Source organism: Oncorhynchus mykiss, chromosome 6, assembly GCF_013265735.2.
Source record: "Oncorhynchus mykiss isolate Arlee chromosome 6, USDA_OmykA_1.1, whole genome shotgun sequence".
In the NCBI taxonomy this organism is placed as follows: Eukaryota; Metazoa; Chordata; class Actinopteri; order Salmoniformes; family Salmonidae; genus Oncorhynchus; species Oncorhynchus mykiss.
In genome coordinates this window covers 40,514,779-40,538,896 of record NC_048570.1, presented here as the reverse complement: position 1 = coordinate 40,538,896, position 24,118 = coordinate 40,514,779, and the positions used below count along the sequence as shown (strand labels likewise).

Sequence of the window (24,118 nt, the reverse complement as noted above, 5' to 3'; positions counted from 1 at the left end):
GCTCTAGAACGGTTCAAACATTCATTGGATAAAAAGTAGCAACCAATGAGCGAACTTTGAAAGTTCCGATGATGACCATTGGTTACTGTGTTGCTCTCGTTCGGATTTACCTCATGCTTTGACCCTTGTAATAGGTTATTTCCCATACATGTGGTAGGAGGATTTAATTTACCTTCAACTGATTTGTCAAATGAACCGCCCAGGCGCGATTTGCAACGCGGGAAAGACTTACAGAAGTAGGAGCTGTATCCACATTGACCTTGTGAACATCGGACTTTCTATTTTTGTAAATTAATGAATATTTGTGCAATTTTTAATAGGGAATTGTGGCGCGGTTTTCTACGTCGCTGGAAATGAAGAATATTTTCACTCCTGATTGAGTAGCTGAATTTGGTTGGACACTTTCAGTCGTATAAGCTGCCTAACCCAACTTCTGTTAGAAGGCTATTTTGCTAACGTTAAGCTACTTGATAAAAACGTGTTTAGCCTATCTTTGGATGACAAAGTGATTCCTGAACACCATTGTGATACAATTTGAGATGTTATCAGTTTTGAACAAATCGGTCTTCATCTCAGCGATGGCCGAGAACAAGCACCCTCAAGTCATTTTTTGCAGCGACTCCCCAAAGAGGGTCCTGGTGTCTGTGATCAAGACCACCCCGATCAAGCGCAGGAAGAGCGGGTCCCTGATGCCGACCAGCCCTGGATTCAGCGACTTCATGGGGTGCCCGTGGGGGTGGGGGGAGAACGCCCATAATGTGAGTCTGAGCCCAGGCTCGGTGAACGGGGCTGCCTCACCTACCGGGACCAACACCGCCAGCGAGGCTGACCTGGCTGCCTCCTCTGACCAGTTTAAGGTAGGATAAGTTGGAAGTTGTTGTTCATGTTGTTTACCCTAATAACGTTGTGTTGAAGTTGAAATCATATCTAGTAGGCTAGGATAGTTTTACTGACTAGAAAGTAGCCTATACATATAGCCTACTTAGACGTTGCATTAATTGTGTGTCTGTTAGTACACCGTAATAAATGCATGAGCATTTGCATGTAACTTTCAGTTGTTTGTTGTAGTTAATCTTTTTGCAATGAATGATAGGTTACATTGTTTCAATTTGACAATATAAGATGATCATGTTACATTCATCGGAAAGGCCAGATACAAATTAACTTTAGGCTACACTGAATCATTGAATGACGCAAAAAGAGAAATGTAATCGGTTTTTTTTTTAATGAAACGGCAACTAGGAAAAGTGGGTTTTTAAAAAACGCCCGCGCTCACGGTGTGACATGATGAATTTTAAAACCCAGTCACTTCCTACAGTAACATCTGTCACACGTTATGTCACCTCGCGCGGCAAAAAAAATTGTTACCGGATGTGCATGCAATGAATGAATGCATGCACCTTGCTACAATGTTTAACTGCTTGTGGCCCTGGCACCATTCATTTGTACCAGACAAACAAATATCCCTATTTGACAGTGATCATCAAGTTGATTTATATAATGTGTGGCAGCAATGATTTGAAGTTGGAATTAGACATTGAGGGAACTTTTGCTTTGAATGAAGCCATTCATAAAGCATCGGTATAAGACGACATAACAACTAGTTACTGTTTTAGTAAAACAAACATTGTTACTGGAATAATGCTGCATTCCAAACAGAAAGTATGATGTTGTAAGCCACCATGAACTATTCAGAAAGTAAAGAAAGATGCATTTGTTCATTTAAACTGTAGTTAACTTTGTTTCCAGGACGGTATTCGGCGTGGCCGCCCGCGTGCTGACACTGTCCGTGAGTTGATCAACGAGGGGGAGAGCTCCTCCAGTCGCATCCGCTGCAACATCTGCAACCGTGTGTTCCCCAGAGAGAAGTCCCTACAGGCCCATAAGAGAACACATACAGGTGAGAGCAGAGCACAGATGGCCCTGACACACGGACACCCAGCCTACCAGGACACTATGCTGTTCCCTGTGTTGCAACCTGCATTTGGGGCAACACCAAGACTCCAGCCACCCAAGTCATCGACTGTTCCTTTGGCTACCACCCGGCAAGCGGTACAGATGCACCAAGTCTGGAACAAACAGGACCCTGAACAGCTTCTATCCCCAAGCCACAAGACTGCTAAATAGTTAGTTAAATAGTTAACCAAATAGCTACCCGGACTCTCTGCATTGACCCTGCACATCGACTATGTACTGGAACCTCGTGTATATAGCCAAGTTACTCATTGTGTTTATTCTTTGTGTTAATATTTTTATATTATTTCTGAACGTTTCTCTCTGCATTGTAGGGAAGGGCCCATAAGTTAGCATTTCACTGTTAGTCTACACCTTTTGTTTACGAAGCATGTGACAAATAGCATGTGGTTTAAGTTCAACTCCCCGTCTGTGTTGTCTCTCAGGGGAGAGGCCATACCCGTGTGACTACCCTGATTGTGGCAAGGCTTTTGTCCAGAGTGGCCAGCTAAAGACCCACCAGCGCCTGCACACTGGAGAGAAGCCCTTTGTCTGCTCTGAGAAAGGTGAGCACACAACTAGATCGTCACTTTTGCCCCTTTACATAGGTGGTACCTTGAGACCTTTCATATAGATGGGATGCAGAATCTACCAAATGGAAAAGCATTGACACTAACTCGGATGTTACTGTTATCTCCGCAGCCTGTGGCAGTCGCTTTACCCACGCTAACCGGCACTGCCCAAAGCACCCGTATGCCCGATTGAAGAGAGAGGACCCCAAAGAGGGACCAGGCAAGGCCCAGTCTGTGGACAATAAGGCTGTGGCAGAGTGGCTGGCAAAGTGGGTGGCTCTGTAGGGAGGAAAGGCAGATCAGACGTATAGTACAAACTCACCCTATTCTGCACACCCCAATACTCACCATATCCCCCCTTGTCTCTGTGCTGTGGCAGGTACTGGCAGACCCGTGAGCAGCGTGCCCCTGTGCCCACCAAAGGGAAAATCCAGGGCAAGGGTGGGGTGGAGGACCAGGAGCAGCAGGACCCCCGGGAGTTTCTCCAATCAGGCGAGGAAGAAGAGGAGGATCCAATGGAGGAAGAGAAGGGCAACGGGGGTGGGGCTGCCAGACGGCGTCTCCAAGAGCAACGGGAGCGTCTTCATGGTGCCCTGGCGCTCATTGAGCTGGCTAATAACCTGTCTGCCTAAATCCCCGCCCACATCCCAGTCCTGAAACCTTTCCCAGTCAATCCCCTTCTGCCTCCCTACGCAATATGCTTGGGATAGAAGTTTGCCTGTAGGGAAAAACATCTAGGATAAGCTCACCCTCCCCAAATACTTAACCATTAGTGGGGTGGGGGGGCTAAGCTGACCTTAGATTAGTATGTGGAGGGAACTCCTCCACCTGCAGTGTGGGGCAGGCACAAGCTTAAGCACCTTATCCAGCTTCCAATGTTACCTTATTGGGCTGCTATGATTGTAGATGTCATTATTTGATGAATGTTTTACTCTCCTCTGCCTTCTAAAGAAAGGAGGAGAGAGGAACTTTGAATGTTTTTTTTGTTTTGTTTGCACTTTGGCGGTAACGAGTTATTTGCTGTCTTTTACTTCGGAACTTAAGCATATTGTGTGCTTGTGATTGTGTGAAGCATATTGTGTGCTTGTGATTGTGTGAAGCATACTGTGTGCTTGTGATTGTGTGTCTATTCATATAATGGATGTATATGTGGATTATAGCTCAGATGGAAGGAGTGGTACAGGGTGCGTTCAGACGTAGGATGACTTAGGTGTATCTAAATACTCTGATCTGAACTGTGACAGGATACAGTAGGTGAAAAAGAAATGCTGTGCAAGCCTATCAGGGGATTTTGCTTCTACCTGTCTAGTTCTTTCAGATCAGTGCAGATGAAGGAGAGTAGATGAGGGGAGAAAGTCACTGTAGAGACTATTGGGATGCAACCCACTGTTAGAAGAGGTGGTCATTGCAAGTCCACTCTAGAGTAGTAGCTAGGCACAAGCTTTCACAAGAATCCAAGCTCTGACACCTTCACCTGTCAAACGAATCCCTCCCAGACCTGTAGCTCTAACCCAGGGGAGGGACAACTTGGGTCCTGGAGAGCCGCAGAGTGAGCAGATTTAGCTCCATCTCAGCCCTTAACAAACCTGATCCAAATGGTAATCTTATCATGGCAGTTTAGACCACAATCAGTCGACCCGGGTGTGTTAGAGCTATGGCTGTGCAGGCGTTGACCGTCCCTGCTCTAACCAAATCACATCGCCGGACAGAAGGAAGAGGAAGACATGCAGAGCCAGGATATGTAAAGTCAGGAGTGCTGCCATCTTTTATATTAAAAGATGCTAGCTGGTTGGAGATACGGACGTGGCAGCGTTCATTGGTGGTGTACGTACAAGCCTTCTTTGCAATCAACGCTTCCATAGGTATTTATTTCATCATGTTTATTTGACCTTATTGATGACAACGATTTGCTATCACAAGCTTTCTCCGAGTACGGACATACTGAATAAATCCACTGAGCAGTATTGATCATGTCCCTCCTCGGTCATTTAGTATATCCATGTCAAGTAATAGCAATTAGAATGTCACACCCCTTTGCAGCAGAACTAGTATCTATCTGCTATTAAGTTTTGCCTTTATGGATTACGTTTTCAATGTAACGTTTCCACTTATCAGACCGGTCTAGAGAAATGTCTAGAGGATGTAATGATTGCTTGGCTTTGGCGTTTTATTATTTGTTAGCAACACTACATCTTTTAACATTGTGTAAAAGTTTTATGATCAACGGTCAATTGTTTTTAAATATATGTTTTGGTTGTTTGATTAGGTTTGTGCTTCTCGCAATACCCAGTTCCTTTATTGGCCATATGTGATTCAATATGTTGTATCCCACTGGGACACAAACTGGTTGAATCAATGTTGTTTCCACAACATTTCAATTTTTTATTTTTTTATGCAATGTTATGACGTTAAATCAATTTGGAAAACTGTTTGGATTTACAAGAAGTCATCAACATTAAGGAATTTTGGTTTGTATTTTTTTCACCCAACTTTTAACCAATGACATGGTAAAAACAAAAAAAAAAGGTTTCACATTGAATTCACTTTACTTTACAATTCAAACAAATGTAATTAAAAGTAGACGTTGAGTGGACCACACTGTCCAGTGAGATAACGTGTCCTATACATCTTTTGATGGAGTACAGGCTAATCTGGACAACAGTCAAAGCACCAAATTATGTGTTATTATACCCAAGTATAATGTATATATCTTGTTTTTCTAACTCATTGTTTATTATTTGGTTTCAAAATGTTTCGTCAGTTAATATATTCCCTAACTTGTTTGTTAGAGAAAGAGAAGGAGAAAAATGACTGCACACAATCTACAGTACAAGAGCTTGAAGTTCATGTGTAGATGATTGTGAAATTCACTTTCTCTCCCACTGTGTTAAACAGACCATAGTCAGAATTGGTGTGTTTTAGGCCTTGATAGGAAATGTTCTGACTTGCTCTGTGGAGATGACATTGTTGGTGTTTAAAGCCGAGATTCTCTTTATAGGCAGTCCACTGTTGGTACTAGTTGGTCTTCAATAAACACCATCATTGATCATGGTCTAGGAGCTAGTTTCATTTCTTCACGTTTATAGTTAGGTTCATTGATTGTTAAGAGCTGCATCACTAAACTATAGTTTAGTTCTCATTGAACATACAGCTCTATACACTACACTACAGTATGTCTTTCAGTCACACACATTGGTTTCAAGAGGTGGTTAGTAACTACTAGTGGTCATTGCTATTTACATGTGTAATAATACATATAGTATTGCTATTTATATGTGTAATAATACATATAGTATTGCTATTTGCATGTGCAATAATACATATACTATTGCTATTTACATGTGTAATAATACATATAGTATTGCTATTTGCATGTGTAATAATACATATAGTATTGCTATTTGCATGTGCAATAATACATATAGTATTGCTATTTACATGTGTAATAATACATATAGTATTGTTATTTGCATGTGTAATAATACATATAGTATTGTTATTTGCATGTGTAATAATACATATAGTATTGCTATTTGCATGTGCAATAATACATATAGTATTGCTATTTACATGTGTAATAATACATATAGTATTGCTATTTACATGTGTAATAACACCTATAGATTAGCTAAACCCTTGACAAGACAATTGAATTGCAGGTTTCAACTTGCAACACAAAATAATGAACATTGGTCAAAAATATGATTATAATTTAACATAATGATCATTTAAGTCTACAAAATGTTATAACTTTTGCTCCACTATGGAGCCGATACCAAAGGCAGTGTTTACTGCTTACAGTACAGAAAAAGACTACGGCATCATGTCTCACCTGGTTCATCACAGGTTTATTCACTTATTTCACAGGGAGTCTGTCTATGGAATCTTCCATCATGGGAATGATCAGCTGGTCCTGGTTTCCCTTTATTCCGCTTTCATCGCTTTGGGATGGTTTGCTGCTGCTGTGGAACGTCAGGTAGGAATACACAAGTCCCCCTGATATACTGACGAGAAGAGAGAACTATAGAGTTGGACTTTGGCAATAACTTAAACAGAATGGAATAGCAACAGTGTTCTTGAGCTAATGTGTCACGGCTTGGAAACTCATCCGCTCTTACCAAATATTTAACCCCAGGAAGTTGGTCCATGAAAACAGGTAGTCTCCACCTAAAAACATGCCGATGTAGGCCACAGCAACGTTCTGCGGAAAACAATTGATCTTGATACACTAGTTTCCTTGGCATTATATTCATGGATATGTGGACTTGTGAGAAGGACATGATCAGAAGAGGATTGTGCATTTAAAAACAGTGCATTTAAAAACATCCCCCCCCCCTCCATTTTGTGCTCACTGAACCTGACCCAGCTGTGTCAACACAGCCCCGAAAAGTTAGGAACAAACATATTGACCCACATGTTACTGGTCCACATGTGTTCTTCTTACCTTAATTGCTCCCACCACCGTGGTGGTCAGTGCAGAGTTGTAGTGGCTACACAGCACTATGGAATACATCAGCACAAACCTTAAACAGAGGCGCAACATTTTTATCATGGTATACTTACATTTCATATGATTTTTAGGATTATTATTTATTATAATATAATAAGACCCCCCCTTTTGTTTTTTTTTAACATAGATTTATTTTTCAAGTTCAAATATACATTATAGAACACCATGTGAACGATCATACTTTCTGGAAGAAAACGGAAACATCCGTAAAAGGACCAAAATAAGTAATAATGCTAATAATTACAGGAGTTTATTTCAGTATCATTAAATGAAGGGAATTATTCTACAAACACATGTCCCCCTTTTTGTCTATTATTGGGCAAGGTACAATCTGTTGGGAGTCCATTTCGACAGAAAAGTACCGATCTTTAGTTGTAACCTGGCTGTCATATTTTCCATAATTGTCCTTTTTTCCCCCGTTGACTTACAGTTGGCGGCTGTGGTTTAAGCCAATTAAACATAATAATTTTCTGTGCAATCACTAACAGTGCCCTTAATATTAATATGTACAGTTGTTTTTTTTTATCTTCCAGGTTACAAGGTATTATACCCCTAATAAAATGAACGTTGGTTCCAGTGGCAACTCAATGTCTAGGAGTGTCTTAACTTATTGTTTTTAATGCTCTTCCAGAACCCTTGTAACGTTGGACAGTACCAGAAGATGTGTGTGTGGTCTCGTATTTTTCCACACAGCGACTCCAACATCGTGCCGAAGCTTTTTGATCAAATGTTCGATGTCAACAAAGGTGTTTTAAAGCATCTCATCTTCACTTACCAGTCAAAATCCCTCCACGCTGGGCTACTATTGCATTTGTGACTGCTTTCACAAATTCATTTTTTAGTTCACATTTCCCTTTAACATCCCACGTGTGTTCAGAAGTGGTCATTTGAAACCTTTTATGTAACTGAGACACCTCTTTTTTGGCTGCTACTTGCCCTTCCAATATGTTTATGAAATATTGCTCTACAATGAATGGTAGTAGGGGCCTTTTGTATGACTTTTTTAATATGTTCTAAGATTTGTTAGGGGAGGTTGTGTTGGCAACGATTGAGCCCAATGGGACAACATCATGGCTAAAGTGGGACGTGTCTCAGTGTTCTGCTCCGCCTCCAGTTGTTGAGGAAGGATATCCTCATGGAGACTACACTTCCTTGAGACACATCTTGCTCTTACAATGTTGAACCACAACATATCAAATTACAGAAGTTGAATAATCCCCCTTTAACAGCCATATAAAAAGGGATACGCTGCCAGTTTCGTTTTGAGTCATTTGTACACTGACTTACCCCATGAGGCAGGAAATAAGGAAGCAGGAAACAAAGGGGGCATTCAACCAGTGTTCATATGTGATGGCCTGTCAACGGAAAACAAACACACAGACAGCGGGTCAGACAGACAGACAGACAGGAATGAACTGATCTAAAAGCGATGCTTATCCTGAGAAAACAAGAAATCCATTTACCTTGTCTAAATCCCCAGTAAATGCACTTGCCAGAAGAGTTGGGATGACGATGATGAATGCATTGTAAAATAAGATCCCATATTTTCCAAGACCCTTTAAAGAAATAGAAAACTTTATTTCATGTGAATCCGAATTACACAAAACACTTCGCAATTCAACTCCTCAAATGTTCAACCATAAGAGGATAGTGTTGCTGGAGCGTAAAGATCCAGGGATCCACAGTGGAGGCAGGTTACGCATTTTGCAGTGTTTACTTTAAGGGTGGGCATCCAAACAAATGAATCAACGTCACGTAGCCTGGCCACGTTTAGGTGAGTCGTTATCTTGCAAATTCAGACCCTATACATTGTGAGCGATAGAACAAAGGTGACTCTTTCAGCAACACCTCACTTCACCTTTCCTCACTTGGCTGGAATGTAAACATGCAGGATGTAAATGTATCGATTGTTGCAAAGCTAAGGGCTAAATTCATTCAACCTGTCGTGGAATTATGTATGTATTCTCCTGTGCCTGTTTAAGAATCTCTTAATCTGAAAACGGGAAGTATCTACCTGTAAGGAGAATGTAGTCCAGGTGCTTGGTATTGTCACAGTACCCAGACCCATTCTGGGAATTGTTTTATTTGACGACGGGGTAAAAAAAAAAAAGAGGTATGTTTACGTGCTTAAATCAATTCTTTATCCCTTCTTAATCGCCCTGGTCTACATGTTAATAGGGAAAACAAGTGGAGGACTTGAGGTCCTACCTCAGTTCCAAGCTTCTTCTTGGTGTACACACCACTGGCAGCAGTGAAGACATCATTAAGCAGAATGAACGTGTAGCCCTCTGCATCAAAGGCCAAGTCAGAGCTATTGGAGAAAATCAGTGGTGCATTTGAATCATAGTGGTAATGAAGATAATCAGTGATTCATTTGAAGTACTATAGGTGTTTTCAGAGGTAATATCTGAGGGAGGGTAGCTCACCGGACAGGAACATGTTAACCGTGTGAAAGTGTATTAGTAGCATATCAGGGTTGGCAATCTGTTGGACCTACCTGGCAGCCACCAAAGCTCCAAAAATGATGGCCAGAACACTGTAGATAAGACGATTAGGGAATGTTTTTCTGGAGAGGAAATGTAAATGAACATGTTAATACTTTAAGGCCGAACTGTAAAAGATTTGCAGTTATTACAGTGCAGTAGACGTGGAAAAATGGCCACAAACCTCAATAGCCTTGCTTCCATGATCATTGTCATCAATATGGTGAACTTCCTTAATACCGTGAACATGGGTAAGCTGTAAAAGGATCAATGGATCAATCAATCAATCATTCATATTTGATCTGCTTTTTTATAAATGCATTTGTCACAAAGTGCTTGGCGCCCAGGCCTAAGTCCCCTATGAGTAGGGAGTGTTGTTTACATTGTACAGACTGTAATTGAGATGATATCTGAAACTAATGCATTAAGTTTCACTCATGCATTTAGACTCCATTGTACCTTAACTTCTTTGTACTAGCCAGTCCTGTTATGTGGTTTCCAACATACAGCAAAGGTAGGGGGAAGATCTGTATGTCCATAATGTATTAAATGAATTAAATCAAGATTATTATATTGACATGTTGGCAAATGGCAAAATTATGTTGTTTTTTTTTAACATTGGCTCCTTTTGTGGCTCATTGTGGTTCACCTTTGTTGTATGCATATGTGACAGACAGAAGATGAAAATAAAGGGAAATCACTTACTTTGATGAGAACACTTCTGTCAAAGTCTTGGAAGTGAACTGTTTGGTTCATTTTAGCAAAATAGAGAATGAGGATTGTAGTAGTCATCTGTAAAAAAAAAAAAAGAAAGAAAGAAAAAAAAAAAAGAAGGGGGATCAATGTTTATGAATAGATGGCAATTCCACACTCAATGATGTAGTTGATGTTACGCTACTGATAATGGTCAGTTCTTATTTCATCAACAGTTTGATTTTGGTTATGATACGGGAAGGTAACCTGATCCTACATCTCTGTGGTGCAACTTCTACCTCAAGAATCGTGAATTGAGATACAGTATAGCCTACCTGGCCAATTCCTAGAAACATGTAGGAGGGAAATCTAAAAGCAAGGAAAGTAATGTTATTGGATAATCAAGATGTCAAGATGTAGCCTATAAACAATACAATACAGAATGTAACCCATGCTAACTGGCTGCCTGTTTGAGCCTCAAATTGTCATGTTAATTTAGCATGTTTTTGTTGAACCTCTCTCTGTACACAATAATTGCAGTGACGAAACGACCTTACCTGTAGTTTGTGAGAATCGTTTTGTTCACAACAATGATCAAAAAAGAACTGACAGCGTAGAACGCAGCAGATAAAAACTTTAACAGTCCGGAATGTTCGGGTTCTGGAAAATTAGCTGAGGTAGACATGGCAGACATTAGTTCAAGAATAGTTGTTATCGCAAAAAATATATAATGATCTCGGTTGCTTTCACTTAGGCTTTGTCGCGATCATTTGGTAAAAGGGGAGGACGTTAATTAGAGTGGGCCGGGACCGTTCAAACAGGCTGAAATTTGCGAAGGGAATTACATAATTCTGGAAGATTATAAACAATATCTTTACTTTTCCTTTTTTGCATGGGAGGGAGGAGATATCCGTATAGTGCCAAATATAGACGTTATGCCATTTTGCTGAATCATACTGCTTGATTATTCACTATTCATTTTCATGGATTGTCAAAATTGTCTTTTGTTTACCCTATAATATAGACCTAATCTCTTGTAAGTAAAATTACATGGAATTTCAATGACTGCCTGAAGTACGACTAAGCATAACACACACACAGTCACACAGATAAGGATTGATGTAAATATAATAAATCAAGGGAAAGGGAAAGGGGATTATTTGGATACTGTGCTGCTATGATTATTTTATTGCACAATGACACAGTAGTTTACGATTTATGACCTATTCCAGCTGTACAATTCTCACTGTCATTATTCATCTTCAGAAGGAAGGCAAGTGGTTGTTAATTCCTTTAGGGGGCGCCATTGTGTCATTTTGTTTTATATTGCTACTCTTGCAGCCTGTAACTTTGCACCTCTCTTTTTGTAGCCTGGGATCAGATATCTGGTCTAGTCTGGTCCCAAATGGGATATCTGATCTGGTCCCAGGTTAGATCAACCTGTAGGCTGCAGGCTGGCAGAGAGCTTGGGAGTCAAAAGTGTTTGTCCCCTCCCTAATATATCTCTTTCGATCTGTCTGTCTGAGTCCACACTTGTATTTTCTCTTGACGATCTAGAATGGGATAAAGAAGGATTGGACTGTGCTGCAATGAATCTCAATATTCACCCGGAAGTGAAATGGAAATTCAGTGAGTCCATTTGAGTCTACACAGGTTTGTAGGCAGGCGATAGATAAGTGAGTTGAGCTGAGCAATATGCTAAAAGGCTATGTATTCCTCTGCTCAGTGTCTCTCCCAGGGCCGACTCCAGGTATAAGCAACATAAACTTTTTACATTTTATGAAAAAAATTGGAACTCATTCGGTGTCTCAACTTACTGTGGAGAGTTAGAATAGTAGAATACGTAAGGTGCACCATGACACAGTAGTTCATGATTTATTACCTATTCCAGCTGTAAAATTCTCACTGTCATTATTCATCTTCAAAAGGAAGGCAAGTGGTTGTTAATTCCTTTAGGGGGCGCCATTGTGTCATTTTGTTTTATATCGCTACTCTTGCAGCCTGTAACTTTGCACCTCTCTTTTTGTAGCCTGGGATCAGATATCTGGTCTGGTCTGGTCCCAGGCTAAGAGTTAGAATAGTAGAATACGTAAGGTGTAAGTTTGAAATTTGGATGTGCATCAGCCAGGGGGACCCGCATTGATTTTGCTCATCACGCTCACTGAGATATCATTAATATGGCATAAGTCATGGCAAAATGGGTAGAATTGCAGGACATTCGCCACCCGACTCATTCTCTTAGGGCCTCCAAAAGGCTAGAGCCAGCCGTGGTTTCTCCTCCCTTTCTCTCTACTTCCTGCTTCTCCAGCCTCACAGACTTAATTAAGCACAGCCTCCACATCTCTATCCCTGGAAGGAAGAATGGAATACCAAGGTGGGTCTAAATAGTGACTTCCTCTCCTCTCCGTCTAGATTGATGTGAAAGACATGGACACCTGGGTATCCATCTACCGTATTGCTTTCACATGTTTTGTTGATCATTGCAGATGAAGGAGAGGAGGCATTTTTTTTGTCATTGAATATATTGTTTTGTTGCTCATGCACTGCTAAATTTGGTCATTTTGGTCCTGGAGGTAAAGTATCTTCCTAATTAGTAGACCTGTGTTCTCCTCCTTCACACGTGTAGAGTAATCACTCTGAAGCAGAGGTTACTTATCTTGTTTATCCGGTCTTTCTCCTCCACCCCTAGCAATAAATCTATGTGCTTTGGCAAAGTTGTGAATGAGTTCTGTTAAGTAAGGGACGCCATTTTACTCACAAGCAGCTGGCTTTGCTATGAAGGTCACCTTCTTCCTGGACCACCTCAGCATTTTCACAGGTCATAGTGACCCACAGAAACACACCACAACCAAATGTCACTCCTCTGAGTGCCCAGATACACACGTAAGTTGCGTTTATTCATATGTGTGGTCATTGATGTTTTCTATGTATACATGGCTCTACTGGTGTCTGTACGTGCCTCTGTTGTACACCAGAGCTGGTGTGTTAGCAGACGGATTGTGTGTGGTCTTGGTTTAAGTGCTGTTGCTAGGTTGTAAGGCAGTGGTCACCAACCCAGGTCTTGGAGAGAGAGATTGTTGGGTGTTTGTCTCAGCCCAGCACTAACACATCAGCTACTCAACAAATTATCAAAAACCTAAATTAGCTGAATCAGGTGGGTTAGTGCAGGGCTATAGCAAAAGCCTGCACACCTCTTCAGAATGAGCGTGACTGACTGATCGCAACGCAACCCTTACGGAAAGACTGCATGATTTCACACGTGACAAATCACAGGTTTTGCCCATGTACAATTTTATTTCAGATGTGAAATTTCTGATGTGAAATCATGTGAAAATGTGTTTTTGGAACACTTTATATGTGATGATATTTCAGATAACCTTCCACATGTGAATTAACATTTTCACATGATGCCCTGCAAACAAAAATGAGTTGTTAGGATGTCTCCGGAACATAACGAAAAAAACACAGTGTTTTCAAGTTACATATTTGAATGTTTATACATAAATTATCATTCAAGGTGTCATCACCTGGGATTTGAACTCACATCCTCCTGGTTCACAGAATTCCAATATTCCTGCTTTGCCACCATGTCTGTGTCAATCACTGACTTCATCTGTATTCCTACACTTTGGCCTTCAAAGTAAATCTCAGCTTTGTAGAACACGCTCAAGAAAAACTATTATATTTATCATAGTGATTCAGGAATAGCATTAAAACAGAACAATATGCTCCACCAACATTAGACAACTATACAGAACCCCTCAAATTGATGGCAGTCTTTTGCTAAGTGCAGAGATGTATTATAGGTAATGAATGTGCACTTTGTCACATGTAAGGAGAATAACATGTTTTCAACTTTCACTTGTGAAATTGCATGTGAAATAAAATGAGCATTTTCACATATATGTGAAAATCAGATTTGCATTTTCACGTATAAAACATTTGCACGTGAAAATCGTAGTCTCTCATGTGAAATAGCATTTTCACATGTGAAAAACTTTCACATGGAAATCGAATTTTCACTTTCACATGTAAAAAAACGTTCAAATGTTGTCACGTGTAGTTTCCTGGTATCACGTTTAAATGTTGCATCCCAAATGTTTTCACAAGTGTAGTTTCCTGGTATCACGTTTAAATGTTGCATCCCAAATGTTGTCACGTGTAGTTTCCTGGTATCACGTTTAAATGTTGCATCCCAAATGTTTTCACAAGTGTAGTTTCCTGGTATCACGTTTAAATGTTGAATCCCAAATGTTTTCACATGTGTAGTTTCATGTTATCAAATGTTGCATTTACATGTTGTCACATGTTATGTAAAACACTAGATCACATGTGAAATTCATGTGGCTTTTCTACAAAGGAATATAATTGCAGGTTATACAAAAATCAACAACACAAGAATGTTTTGGGATAAGTATAGATTTTATTTCAGATATCACAGCTCTTGATTATTTATACAAAGAATAAGTAGAAAACAGTTTTGCGAATGCTATAGATTAGTTGGTGGATTACATGTTGACATGTATTAGATTTTTATTACACACACCACAGGTTTCTGCCTCACACACATAGTAATGCTTTTACAAAACTCCTCCAAAACACATAATGATATCCAAGGAAAATGTCTAAAAAGACATGAAAGAAAAGTCAAGCTGCTGCACATTAATCTCAGTTAACCTAGAAGTAAAATGTTGCATAATTTTGTCAGGTGCCAGTTATGTTTACGTAGTCTGTCCACAAGGGGATTAGCCGCACATTAAAAAGTTCCCTCACTTCACAGAGCACTAATGCCTTTTCTGTTTTCCGTCCTTTTTTCTCTGCATCCTCTTCAGCTTTCTCTTTACCTTCGGGTGGGCACATAACTTCTTCCCTTTCACGTGCAGCCTATGGGAATGGAGGAGAAAAGACAGTCATTGTCTCAGGTCACCATCTGACATAGAGGGTCTTCAAAGGTCCTGAACTGTCATTCTGAAAAATACATTTTCTTTCATGGCTAACTACCAGGAAAGTATGAAAAGACAGGCTGAGTGAGCAGGGAGCTTATGTTCATGAGCTCGCCTTTACTGACAGCTCTTTGAAACGCCTATGCCAAGTAACTTGGATGCAGTGAGTAGCGTTGCAGTAAAATGATCCCCAGCAAATTTGTTGATACACAAAGCAACTCAAATAACATTGAAATTGCATCAAATGATACAAACAAATGTCATACACATCTCCTTTTTGGCATGTCATTTGTGATGCGATTCACAGCAGCACTGACAAGTGAGTTGACTTGACAACTGCGTATGTTTTGAACAACCCCCCCTTTTTGTTCCACGCTGGCTGAAGACCTAGCTAGCCCAGAAGCTAGCTAACGCCAGACACAGATGAAAGGGGAAACAAGGCGGTAAGAGATACGAGAATATCATGTTGCCATTGGTGTATTAAAATGAGAATTAAGGTGATGTCTACTTGTCCCTTTAATGATGAAGCTAAGTGTTTGACATGGGGGAGGGGACCAGTAACTTTATGATAAAAGGTTATCAATGTAGAAGTGACAGTCATTTTTCATACTTTGATCATCATACCTTCGAATATCATCCAATTTCATGAAAAACATCATTTTGACTGTTCTGAACTTCAACATAATTTATATCAGACAGTGGAATACTAACACCATGACAGTTTTCAATGATAGTAAATGTGTAAGTGGGATACTACAATTAGTCTACTCTAGTCAGTATTGTGATGAACTCACACGAGTGCGTTGATCTCACAGGCACCATTGTTTCTCTGCATCTCTGCTCTCTCCACCTTCCTCAGCACATTGGTGGGAATGTCCATAGATGTCGTCACACAGCATTTAGGAATGCCCCCTGCAATGTTTACCATCAATTGTAAGAGTTGCAGTAATAGTGGCCTAAGTGATGGTAGTGGTAATTGCAGCAGCTCTACTGGAACTTGTCGTGGTGTACAGATGTAGGATCTTAATTTGATCACTATTTTGTTGCTAAGAATTTTCCCGCACAGCAGGAAATGCAAACCTGTAGTATATTCAAGGTTTAAAAAGGCTTCAATAGTTAGTAATTGTAGTAATGTATCAACCCCCTACAAAAAAAGGTCCATTAATTACTGTATAATCCACATAATAATTAACATTACCTGTTGCTGCAGGATTATTTCCCTGCTGTAGCAAACTGGCTCAAATCAAGATCATACATCTGTAGTAGTGGCTTCAGTAGGCATGGTAATAAAATGATATCAGCAGTAGTAATAATAATAGTAGTAATAGTTGTAGTAGAACAGGTAGGTTTTTCAAAGAACAATGAGTTGGAGAGGTAGCTGAAGTAGTAGTTTAGGTTGCTCCAAGAATCACAGACTAGTAAATTCTCCTTAAACTAAAGTGACCTGTGTTGTTTTAAACTGTGACTATGGAATGACAGTAGAATGACAACCTAGTGGTTGATGAATGTCAACTGAAAGTAAGCGAGTCACAACAGATAAAACCCACAAATGATAATCCTGCCTGTGCCACCAAATAAACAATTTTTGGCAATACCATTCAGGGAACATAACTGCCAATCTCTCTCTCTCTCTCTCATTCTTTCTTTCTCTTTCTCTTAATCGCATGTGCGCACACACACACACACACACACACACACACACACACACACCACAAGCTTCAGCATGAATACTAACATTTCCACTGAGCTCTTGTGTCTACTGTCACACAGCCCCAAAAAATGAACATTCAAGGCAGCTAGCTACTTATTGAGTCCTATGCAAAGGAGTGATGGTTTGATGACCGACCAATAGGTAAAAGTCATTGGTTACTAGATCACTGCTGTTCTGATTTGTCAAATATCAATATTTGTTTTTCTAGCAAGAACTACTGCAAAATGTTCTGATGATAGAAGTTCAAGTGGCAGGGGGCCATATCCTAAAAATGTATTAATTTATACTGGTCCCTTTGATCAATTCTATACATGAATAAAAGATTCTGCATGTGAATTTGGCCAGAGCATTTGTATGGTTTAAGATACAAAAGATTATGACCGCATTCCTGAAAGCTACAACTCTAAGGAATACCTACGTGCCTTCTGTTTCCATCTCTGATACTCACAAGGACTCTGTTAGAAGGGAGTGTGACAAAAAAACGAATCTAATGACTGAGGGAAATTAATTCAAAGCATACTGTACTTCCTTCAGACTGGAATTTGGCATTACCTGATTTGTGTTATTTATTGCGATTCTTAGTTTTCAGATTATTTTAAAATGACCTCATTACTTTTAAGAGGCTTTTGAACAAAATAATGGTGAGCAAGCTTTGCACCTTTTCCTTTTCAATGATGATCAAATGATTTGGTTGCACCTCGTTGGTTGAGCGCCCTCCACTTGTTTCCTAATTCGTTTCAGCAACATTTAATTTGAAGAAAAGTGCTTTATTGGTGGTTGCGTTGCTTTCTTATACAGTTCGTCCAAAGAATAATCGCACGTGGAAAATGTCCGGCCCCTCTGCAATTGACCTTTTGTACATCTGCCCCCCCCTAAGAATATAGTTGAATAGACCTGTTTTACAGTGTCTTCCTTACCTTCAGTGGTTGTGATGGCCAGAGCACACAGAAAGAGCAGCATCACCATCACTCTAAGATCCATGGTGACAGCGGGAGTGAGAGAGAGAGTGAAACTCATCAGAATTTATACCGAATTCCTCCCCCCTCCTATCGCTGTGGGTTGTTGGTATTGGTCTGGCAGGTTTTAACAGGTTCGATTACTACTACATTTAACTTAATGAAAGACTACAACAACCTCACAATGCTTTGTGTGAGCCATCATGTAGAATTGATAATAGAATATAGGTCGGAAACCAAAAACAGAGATCTAGGTGGAGCAGCCGGGTTAAAGCCAGGGTAAACGTGAGGGCAGTGCATACCAAACCAACACAGTAAATAAAGGGGGCTATACTGTCAATATAGCGCAAATAATGCAATTTAAGGTTGAGCTGTGTTGTCAACAGGCGTTGATAGAACTCACATCTTTTTCAGTATGTATTCTGTTGTTCCATCAAAGAAAGTATGAAAACACCCCTCAGTGAAATTGCTAATAAATCGATTTGCTGATAAATTGAAGAGTTCTATACTCCAACGCTATACTATTCCCAGAAATCTTCACATGGTAGAATTCCCACTGGGGAATTCTATGGTGTGATACAGTCAGTAGTTGATTGGTTTGTCTGGGAAAACATGCTCAGTAAGAGCAGAGCTATCAAAGCATAGATGAAGAGAGTTTGTTTAGCACTGTGACAGACCTGCTAAATCATCTCAACACTGGTTTGACAGTAGTAAACTGCTAATGACTTGCATATGTTCCACCCCCCTCTCTTTCACCACCAGGCAATTTGCAATTACCTTATTGCAAAATCACATATGTGACGACCCTCCCACTCTGTCTGCCGAATTCTTTCTCTTTGCTATTGTTTTCCTTAATAAGATGGGTAGTCAGTGAAATGGAACACACCTGGGCTCGGGTGTGTCCCAGGGATAAATACACCTTTCCCCCATTCATTAGAGAGACTCTCTCCATGCAGACACACTGTATTTTTGGTTGTGGCATTTTGTGGCTTGTTTATTTTGGCACCGCTCAACACCCCACATTATCACTACCTTTGCACGCAACCACTCACTTACGCTACTGATTACTGCCTACACACGCACCATTGTTAATTGTATATAGTTTACTTTATTTAATAAACATCTTTTTGTTATTCCGTTATCTCTGCGTTGTCTCCCTCTTTGTTACGGGCTACGAGCCGGTTCGTGACACATAGGTGTCTTCTCAAACCTCCTCAGACCCTTTATAATGAATTATCCAGGTATTGGCTGCACATACCATCCTAGAAAACTTATACACACACACACACACACACACACACACACACACACACACACACACACACACACACACACACACACACACACACACACACACACACACACACACACACACACACACACACACACACACACACACACACACACACATTGTAGAACCAGTCAAGACGCATCCGTTTCTTTCAGTAAATCAAAGCTATGAGACAGGTATAATTACTCTGTAGAAGTACAAAACCTGGCTTGGAACTGGGTACAAAAGACAACCGACAAGTTTGGTTGGTAGTGATTTCTTGATATCTTTAATTCAATTATACAACAGCAGTGATTCTCAGTAAATGGTGATTCATAATAGTAATATCTGTAATGCACTGCATTAATGTAGTGATCTACAAGCACTTCACATACTAACAACAATGATTGTTGAACATTAATCTGATCATTCTACAACACTGCAAGAAAACTATTTATTTCCTACATATTTAAATATCTGTATTTCTGTGGTGTATACATGACCTATTTATATTGAGGCATTAGGAAAAACAATGCCTTGTAGAACTTAAAACGTATATATGTAATGTATGTATGTGCATATACGTTCTTAGGTGGAAAAAACACTCTTTTGTTGACAGTTCATAACTTGTATCCATTTTATCCTGTTATTTCTGTCAGTTTAACCATTTTGCCTGATTCCAAATCGACCGCTGGCCCCTAGCCTAGGTACTGTATAGATGTAAAAGGTTTTGATAGTAGTGGTCAACAATATGGCAAAATCGCCATCACTAGGCAAGGTGGAACAATTACCATATTGCTAAAACCTATCCAATTACTTGAAGTTCCTTCTGAAAAAATAAAGTAATTCATTTCAATCTTTTCAGATCTACGAGAAGTGTCAAAGGCTAGTAAGGGTTGATTTGGAATTAGGGAACATGTAAATGAATCTCTGGAGTTACTGTTAGTATTCACTTTGCCCCCTGGTGGCAAAGTGTAGCAGGCGCAGCAGCAGTTCCCCCGGTGAGTCACTTGTGGCGCCAGCGCTGTGATCCGCAGGAGAGTGGTACTGACTCTCCGACAAACAGTCTGGATCTAGAAAACAGCTCTCTGTCGACATACATACAATGATGAAAGTTAGAAAGCGAATAAACATAGCATTTATTGTGCAAGTATACACCGGTATGTACAGACAGACAGACAGACAGACAGACAGACAGACAGACAAGCGCACAACCACACACACACAGACGAAAGACAATAGACAGAAATGAACAATGACACCTACTGTACCTGAGTCACAGCAAACACCTGGTGCAGCGCAGCGTCCTGCATCAGATCCACAAGGTCTCCCTCCTGTCTGGCATGGGGTGGGCAGGTAATTCTCCTCAAAGCAGCGTGCTGTCTCTGAGGAGCCCATCCAGCAGCCTAGCCCCTCCCCACAGCAGATACTGGGGCCAAAGCAGCGGCCCTGGTCCCCTGGTCCACATGTCATGCACTTCAGGCGGAGAGACCAGTTAGCTGTCTTTCTATTGTTTTTATGCTAGTGGAACCTCAATGTGTCATTTGTTTATGATTCAATTATTGATAATAGTTGGTATTGGAAATACAATGATCCATAAAAAATGTTTTAAATGTTTTCATTGTTGTAGGCCTATGTGTGTTTTCAGGAGCACTGGAAGCACAGATGTACTCCAAGAAGAAGAAAAAAGAATAGCCTACAATTATGTAGGTTCAATCTAAATTCCATTCTGCATTTATTATGACCGTGTAAATACCGAATTGTATTAAAAAATAGGCTCTATATTGATGAGTTGTCAACATAACAGTATGACCATTAGAAAAAACATAACTGTAAAATGCATTAGGTGAAATAAATTACTGCACCCGGTCATTTTCAAATGGTCATTATCCAAACCTTTAGGCCTATGGATTATAATGAAGTTGTGTGGTGCGTAGTCTATCTACTCTGGGGGGAGAAAACAGTGCAAAAAGCATAGTGTAGCCTATATAGAATAAAAAAGAGGACTCGGAAAATAGAAGTCTGTAACGTTGGCCTACCTGTCTGATGCCGGTGTCCTGTAACGCGCGCTTCCCGCCTCTGGGACAGTTCTGGATGTAGCACGCAGAGGAGAACGCTAGGAGTCCGATGACGCACAGTAGAAGCGTGGAATGTGGCATTGCAATTGTGCAGAAAAAGCGCACCTATATTCCTCTTGCTGCTTCACGGATGACTGACAGATATTCGATGCTATCCGTTACTTATATGGGATGGGTTTGTCATTCAAAGTTGTTTGACGTCAGAGTTTTTTCATACATTTGCCTTTAGTGATGGAGTTAGGGTACTCGGGGGTAACTAGCCCCCAGGGGTAACTGCCAACCCCCTGTAATTCACATTAAGACCACAAGATGTCACCAAATTATTTCCCCAACATTTTCCCTGGCTGCCACTGCTCTTGCTCAACAAAAAATGTACTCTGTGTCATCACAACTTTTGGAGATATTTCAACAAAATGGTAAGTTAATTTAAAAAAAACAAATTTGAAAAAGTTGTAGTTATATTCCAATGAAGTTAGTTCTATATATATATATTTGTAAATATACAAGTAGGAAAGCCTTAACATAATAATCCACTTGTTTAGAGAGGAAAATTTAGATAATTTGTTTGTAAACTTTCTAGCTAGCAACTTCACTAGCAGTAAATGCTAGCCAGCTAGCTAGTTAGCATAAGCTGCTAGGAGTGCTAGCTAGCAATATTACTACCAGATCGTCTGAGGTAAAAATACATTTAAAAAAAAGATAAAGTAACTTAATTGCAGTTGTAAATGTTTCCACTAATGACTGACAGTTTTACACTAAATGCTACTTTATAGCCTTTCAACTATTTTACATAGCTTTTTATGTCATATAGCTAGATAGCTACCTACGTTTTTGAGCTTCTTGTTTATTTTTATTAATTAACGTTTCAGTAACAGTACCGGTTTTAGCCAGTCGGCTAATTTTCAACTGAAGTCCCTGAGCAGGTTTTCAGAGAGAGCTCTTTCCTTTTTTCAGTCACAGGTGGGGACTGGATAAGGTGTGAGCAGTGAAGTGAAGTGAGCAGGCTCATGAGTTGTGCTGCAATTTTACTTGGGGGAAAGATGAACGGCCCAGCCAGAGTGGCCCAGCCAGCCAGAGCTCGGTCTTGAACCCGATATAACATCTCTGGAGAGTCCTGAAAATAGCTGTGCAGCAACGCTCCCCATCCAATTTGACAGAGCTTGAAAGGATCTGTATAGAAGAATGGGAAAAACTCCCCAAATATACAGTTGATGTCGGACGTTTACATACACTTATGTTGGAGTCATTAAAACTCATTTTTCAACTACTCCACAAATTTCTTGTTAACAAACTATAGTTTTGGCATTTCGGTTAGGACATCTACCTTGTGCATGACACAAGTCATTTTTCCAACAATCGTTTACAGACAGATTATTTCACTTATAATTCACTGTATCTCAATTCCAGTGGGTCAGAAGTTTACATACACTAAGTTGACTGTGCCTTTAAACAGCTTGGAAAATTCCAGAAAAATATGTCATGGCTTTAGAAGCTTCTGATAGGCTAACTGACATAATTTGAGTAAATTGGAGCTGTACCTGTGGATGTATTTCAAGGCCTAACTTCAAACTCAGTGCCGCTTTGCTTAACATTATGGGAAAATCAAAAGAAATCAGACCTCAGAAACAAATTGTAGACCTCCACAGGTCTGGTTCAACCTTGGGAGCAATTTCCAAACGCCTGAAGGTACCACGTTCATCTGTACAAACAATAGAACGCAAGTATAAACACCATGAGACCACGCATCCGTCATACCGCTCAGGAAGGAGAGAGGCGTTCTTTCTCCTAGAGATGAACATACTTTGGTGCGAAAAGTGCAAATCAATCCCAGAACAACAGCAGAGGACCTTGTGAAGATGCTGGAGGAAACAGGTACAAAAGTATCTATATACACAGTAAAACAAGTCCTATATTGACATAACCTGAAAGGCCGCTCAGCAAGGAAGAAGCCACTGCTCCAATACCACCGTAAAAAAGCCAGACTACGGTTTGCAACTGCACATGGGGACAAAGATCTTACTTTTTGGAGAATTGTCCTCTGGACTGATGAAACAAAAATAGAACTGTTTGGCCATAATGACCATCGTTATGTTTGGAGGAAAAAGGGGGAGGCTTGCAAGCTGACGAACACCATCCCAACCGTGAAGCATGGGGGTGGCAGCATCATGTTGTGGGGGTGCTTTGATGCAGGAGGGACTGGTGCACTTCATAAAATAGATGGCATCAAGGGAGGAGAATTATGTGGATATATTGAAGCAACATCTCAAGACATCTGTCAGGAATTTAAAGCTTGGTTGCAAATGGGTCTTCCAAATGCACAATGACCCCAAGCATACTTCCAAAGTTATGGCAAAATGGCTTAAGGACAACAAAGTCAAGGTATTGGAGTGGCCACAACAGAACTGAAAAAGTGTGTGCGAGCAAGGAGGTCTATAAACCTGATTCAGTACACCAGCTCTGTCAGGAGGAATGGGCCAAAATTCACCCAACCTATTGTGGGAAGCTTGTGGACGGCTACCCAAAACATTTGACCTTTTAAACAATTTAAAGGCAATGCTACCAAATACTAATAGAGTGTATGCAAACTTCTGGCACACTGGGAATGTGATGAAAGAAATAAAAGCTGAAATAAATAATTTTGTCTACTATTATTATGACATTTCACATTCTTAAAATAAAGTGGTGATCCTAACTGACCTAAAACAGGTCCTTTTTCTAGGATTAAATGTCAGGAATTGTGAAAAACTGAGTTGAAATGTATTTGGCTAAGTTGTATGTAAACTTCCGACTTCAATTGTAGGTGTGCCAAGCTTGCAGCATCATACCCAAGAAGACTCATGACTGTAATCTCTTCCAAAGGTGCTTCAACAATGTACTGAGTAAAGGGTGTGAATACTTATGTCAATTATGATATTTCATATTACATTTTTTTTAATATAAATAAGCAAA

At 40.2% G+C, this 24,118-nt stretch overlaps 4 protein-coding genes across 5 annotated transcripts; 1 reads left to right on the top strand and 3 right to left on the bottom strand.

Annotated features, from left to right (window-relative positions):
- The first annotated feature begins 503 nt into the window (after positions 1-503).
- On the top strand, positions 504-5,576 carry LOC110525962 (zinc finger protein 367). Its single transcript, XM_021606495.2, has 5 exons — positions 504-857; positions 1,750-1,900; positions 2,400-2,519; positions 2,656-2,794; positions 2,905-5,576. Exons 1-5 carry the CDS (start codon positions 540-542, stop codon positions 3,155-3,157), a joined length of 981 nt encoding a protein of 326 aa, XP_021462170.1. The 5' UTR covers positions 504-539; the 3' UTR covers positions 3,158-5,576.
- Positions 5,053-11,059, bottom strand: slc35d2 (solute carrier family 35 member D2). 2 transcript variants are annotated; one of them, XM_036980113.1, is made up of 12 exons: positions 10,769-11,059; positions 10,547-10,580; positions 10,224-10,310; positions 9,978-10,045; positions 9,703-9,774; positions 9,533-9,601; positions 9,244-9,346; positions 8,499-8,591; positions 8,323-8,390; positions 6,970-7,048; positions 6,644-6,726; positions 5,053-6,529 (listed from the first exon to the last, which is right to left on the bottom strand). In XM_036980113.1, the coding sequence occupies exons 1-12, from the start codon at positions 10,903-10,905 to the stop codon at positions 6,382-6,384; spliced, it is 1,041 nt and encodes a 346-aa protein (XP_036836008.1). In that variant the 5' UTR covers positions 10,906-11,059; the 3' UTR covers positions 5,053-6,381. The 2 variants fall into 2 exon arrangements, with proteins under 2 accessions (XP_036836008.1, XP_021462171.2); XM_021606496.2 differs by lacking the exon at positions 10,769-11,059 and having other exon boundaries at positions 10,489-10,580.
- Positions 11,060-14,614: 3,555 nt separating this feature from the next.
- Positions 14,615-17,923, bottom strand: ccl27a (chemokine (C-C motif) ligand 27a). The gene is made up of 3 exons (XM_021606494.2): positions 17,783-17,923; positions 15,949-16,066; positions 14,615-15,095 (listed from the first exon to the last, which is right to left on the bottom strand). Exons 1-3 carry the CDS (start codon positions 17,880-17,882, stop codon positions 14,996-14,998), a joined length of 318 nt encoding a protein of 105 aa, XP_021462169.2. The 5' UTR covers positions 17,883-17,923; the 3' UTR covers positions 14,615-14,995.
- Positions 17,924-19,357: 1,434 nt separating this feature from the next.
- Positions 19,358-21,306, bottom strand: avp (arginine vasopressin). The gene is made up of 3 exons (XM_021606493.1): positions 21,131-21,306; positions 20,363-20,567; positions 19,358-20,179 (listed from the first exon to the last, which is right to left on the bottom strand). The coding sequence occupies exons 1-3, from the start codon at positions 21,248-21,250 to the stop codon at positions 20,034-20,036; spliced, it is 471 nt and encodes a 156-aa protein (XP_021462168.1). The 5' UTR covers positions 21,251-21,306; the 3' UTR covers positions 19,358-20,033.
- Between the last annotated feature and the right edge of the window lie 2,812 nt (positions 21,307-24,118).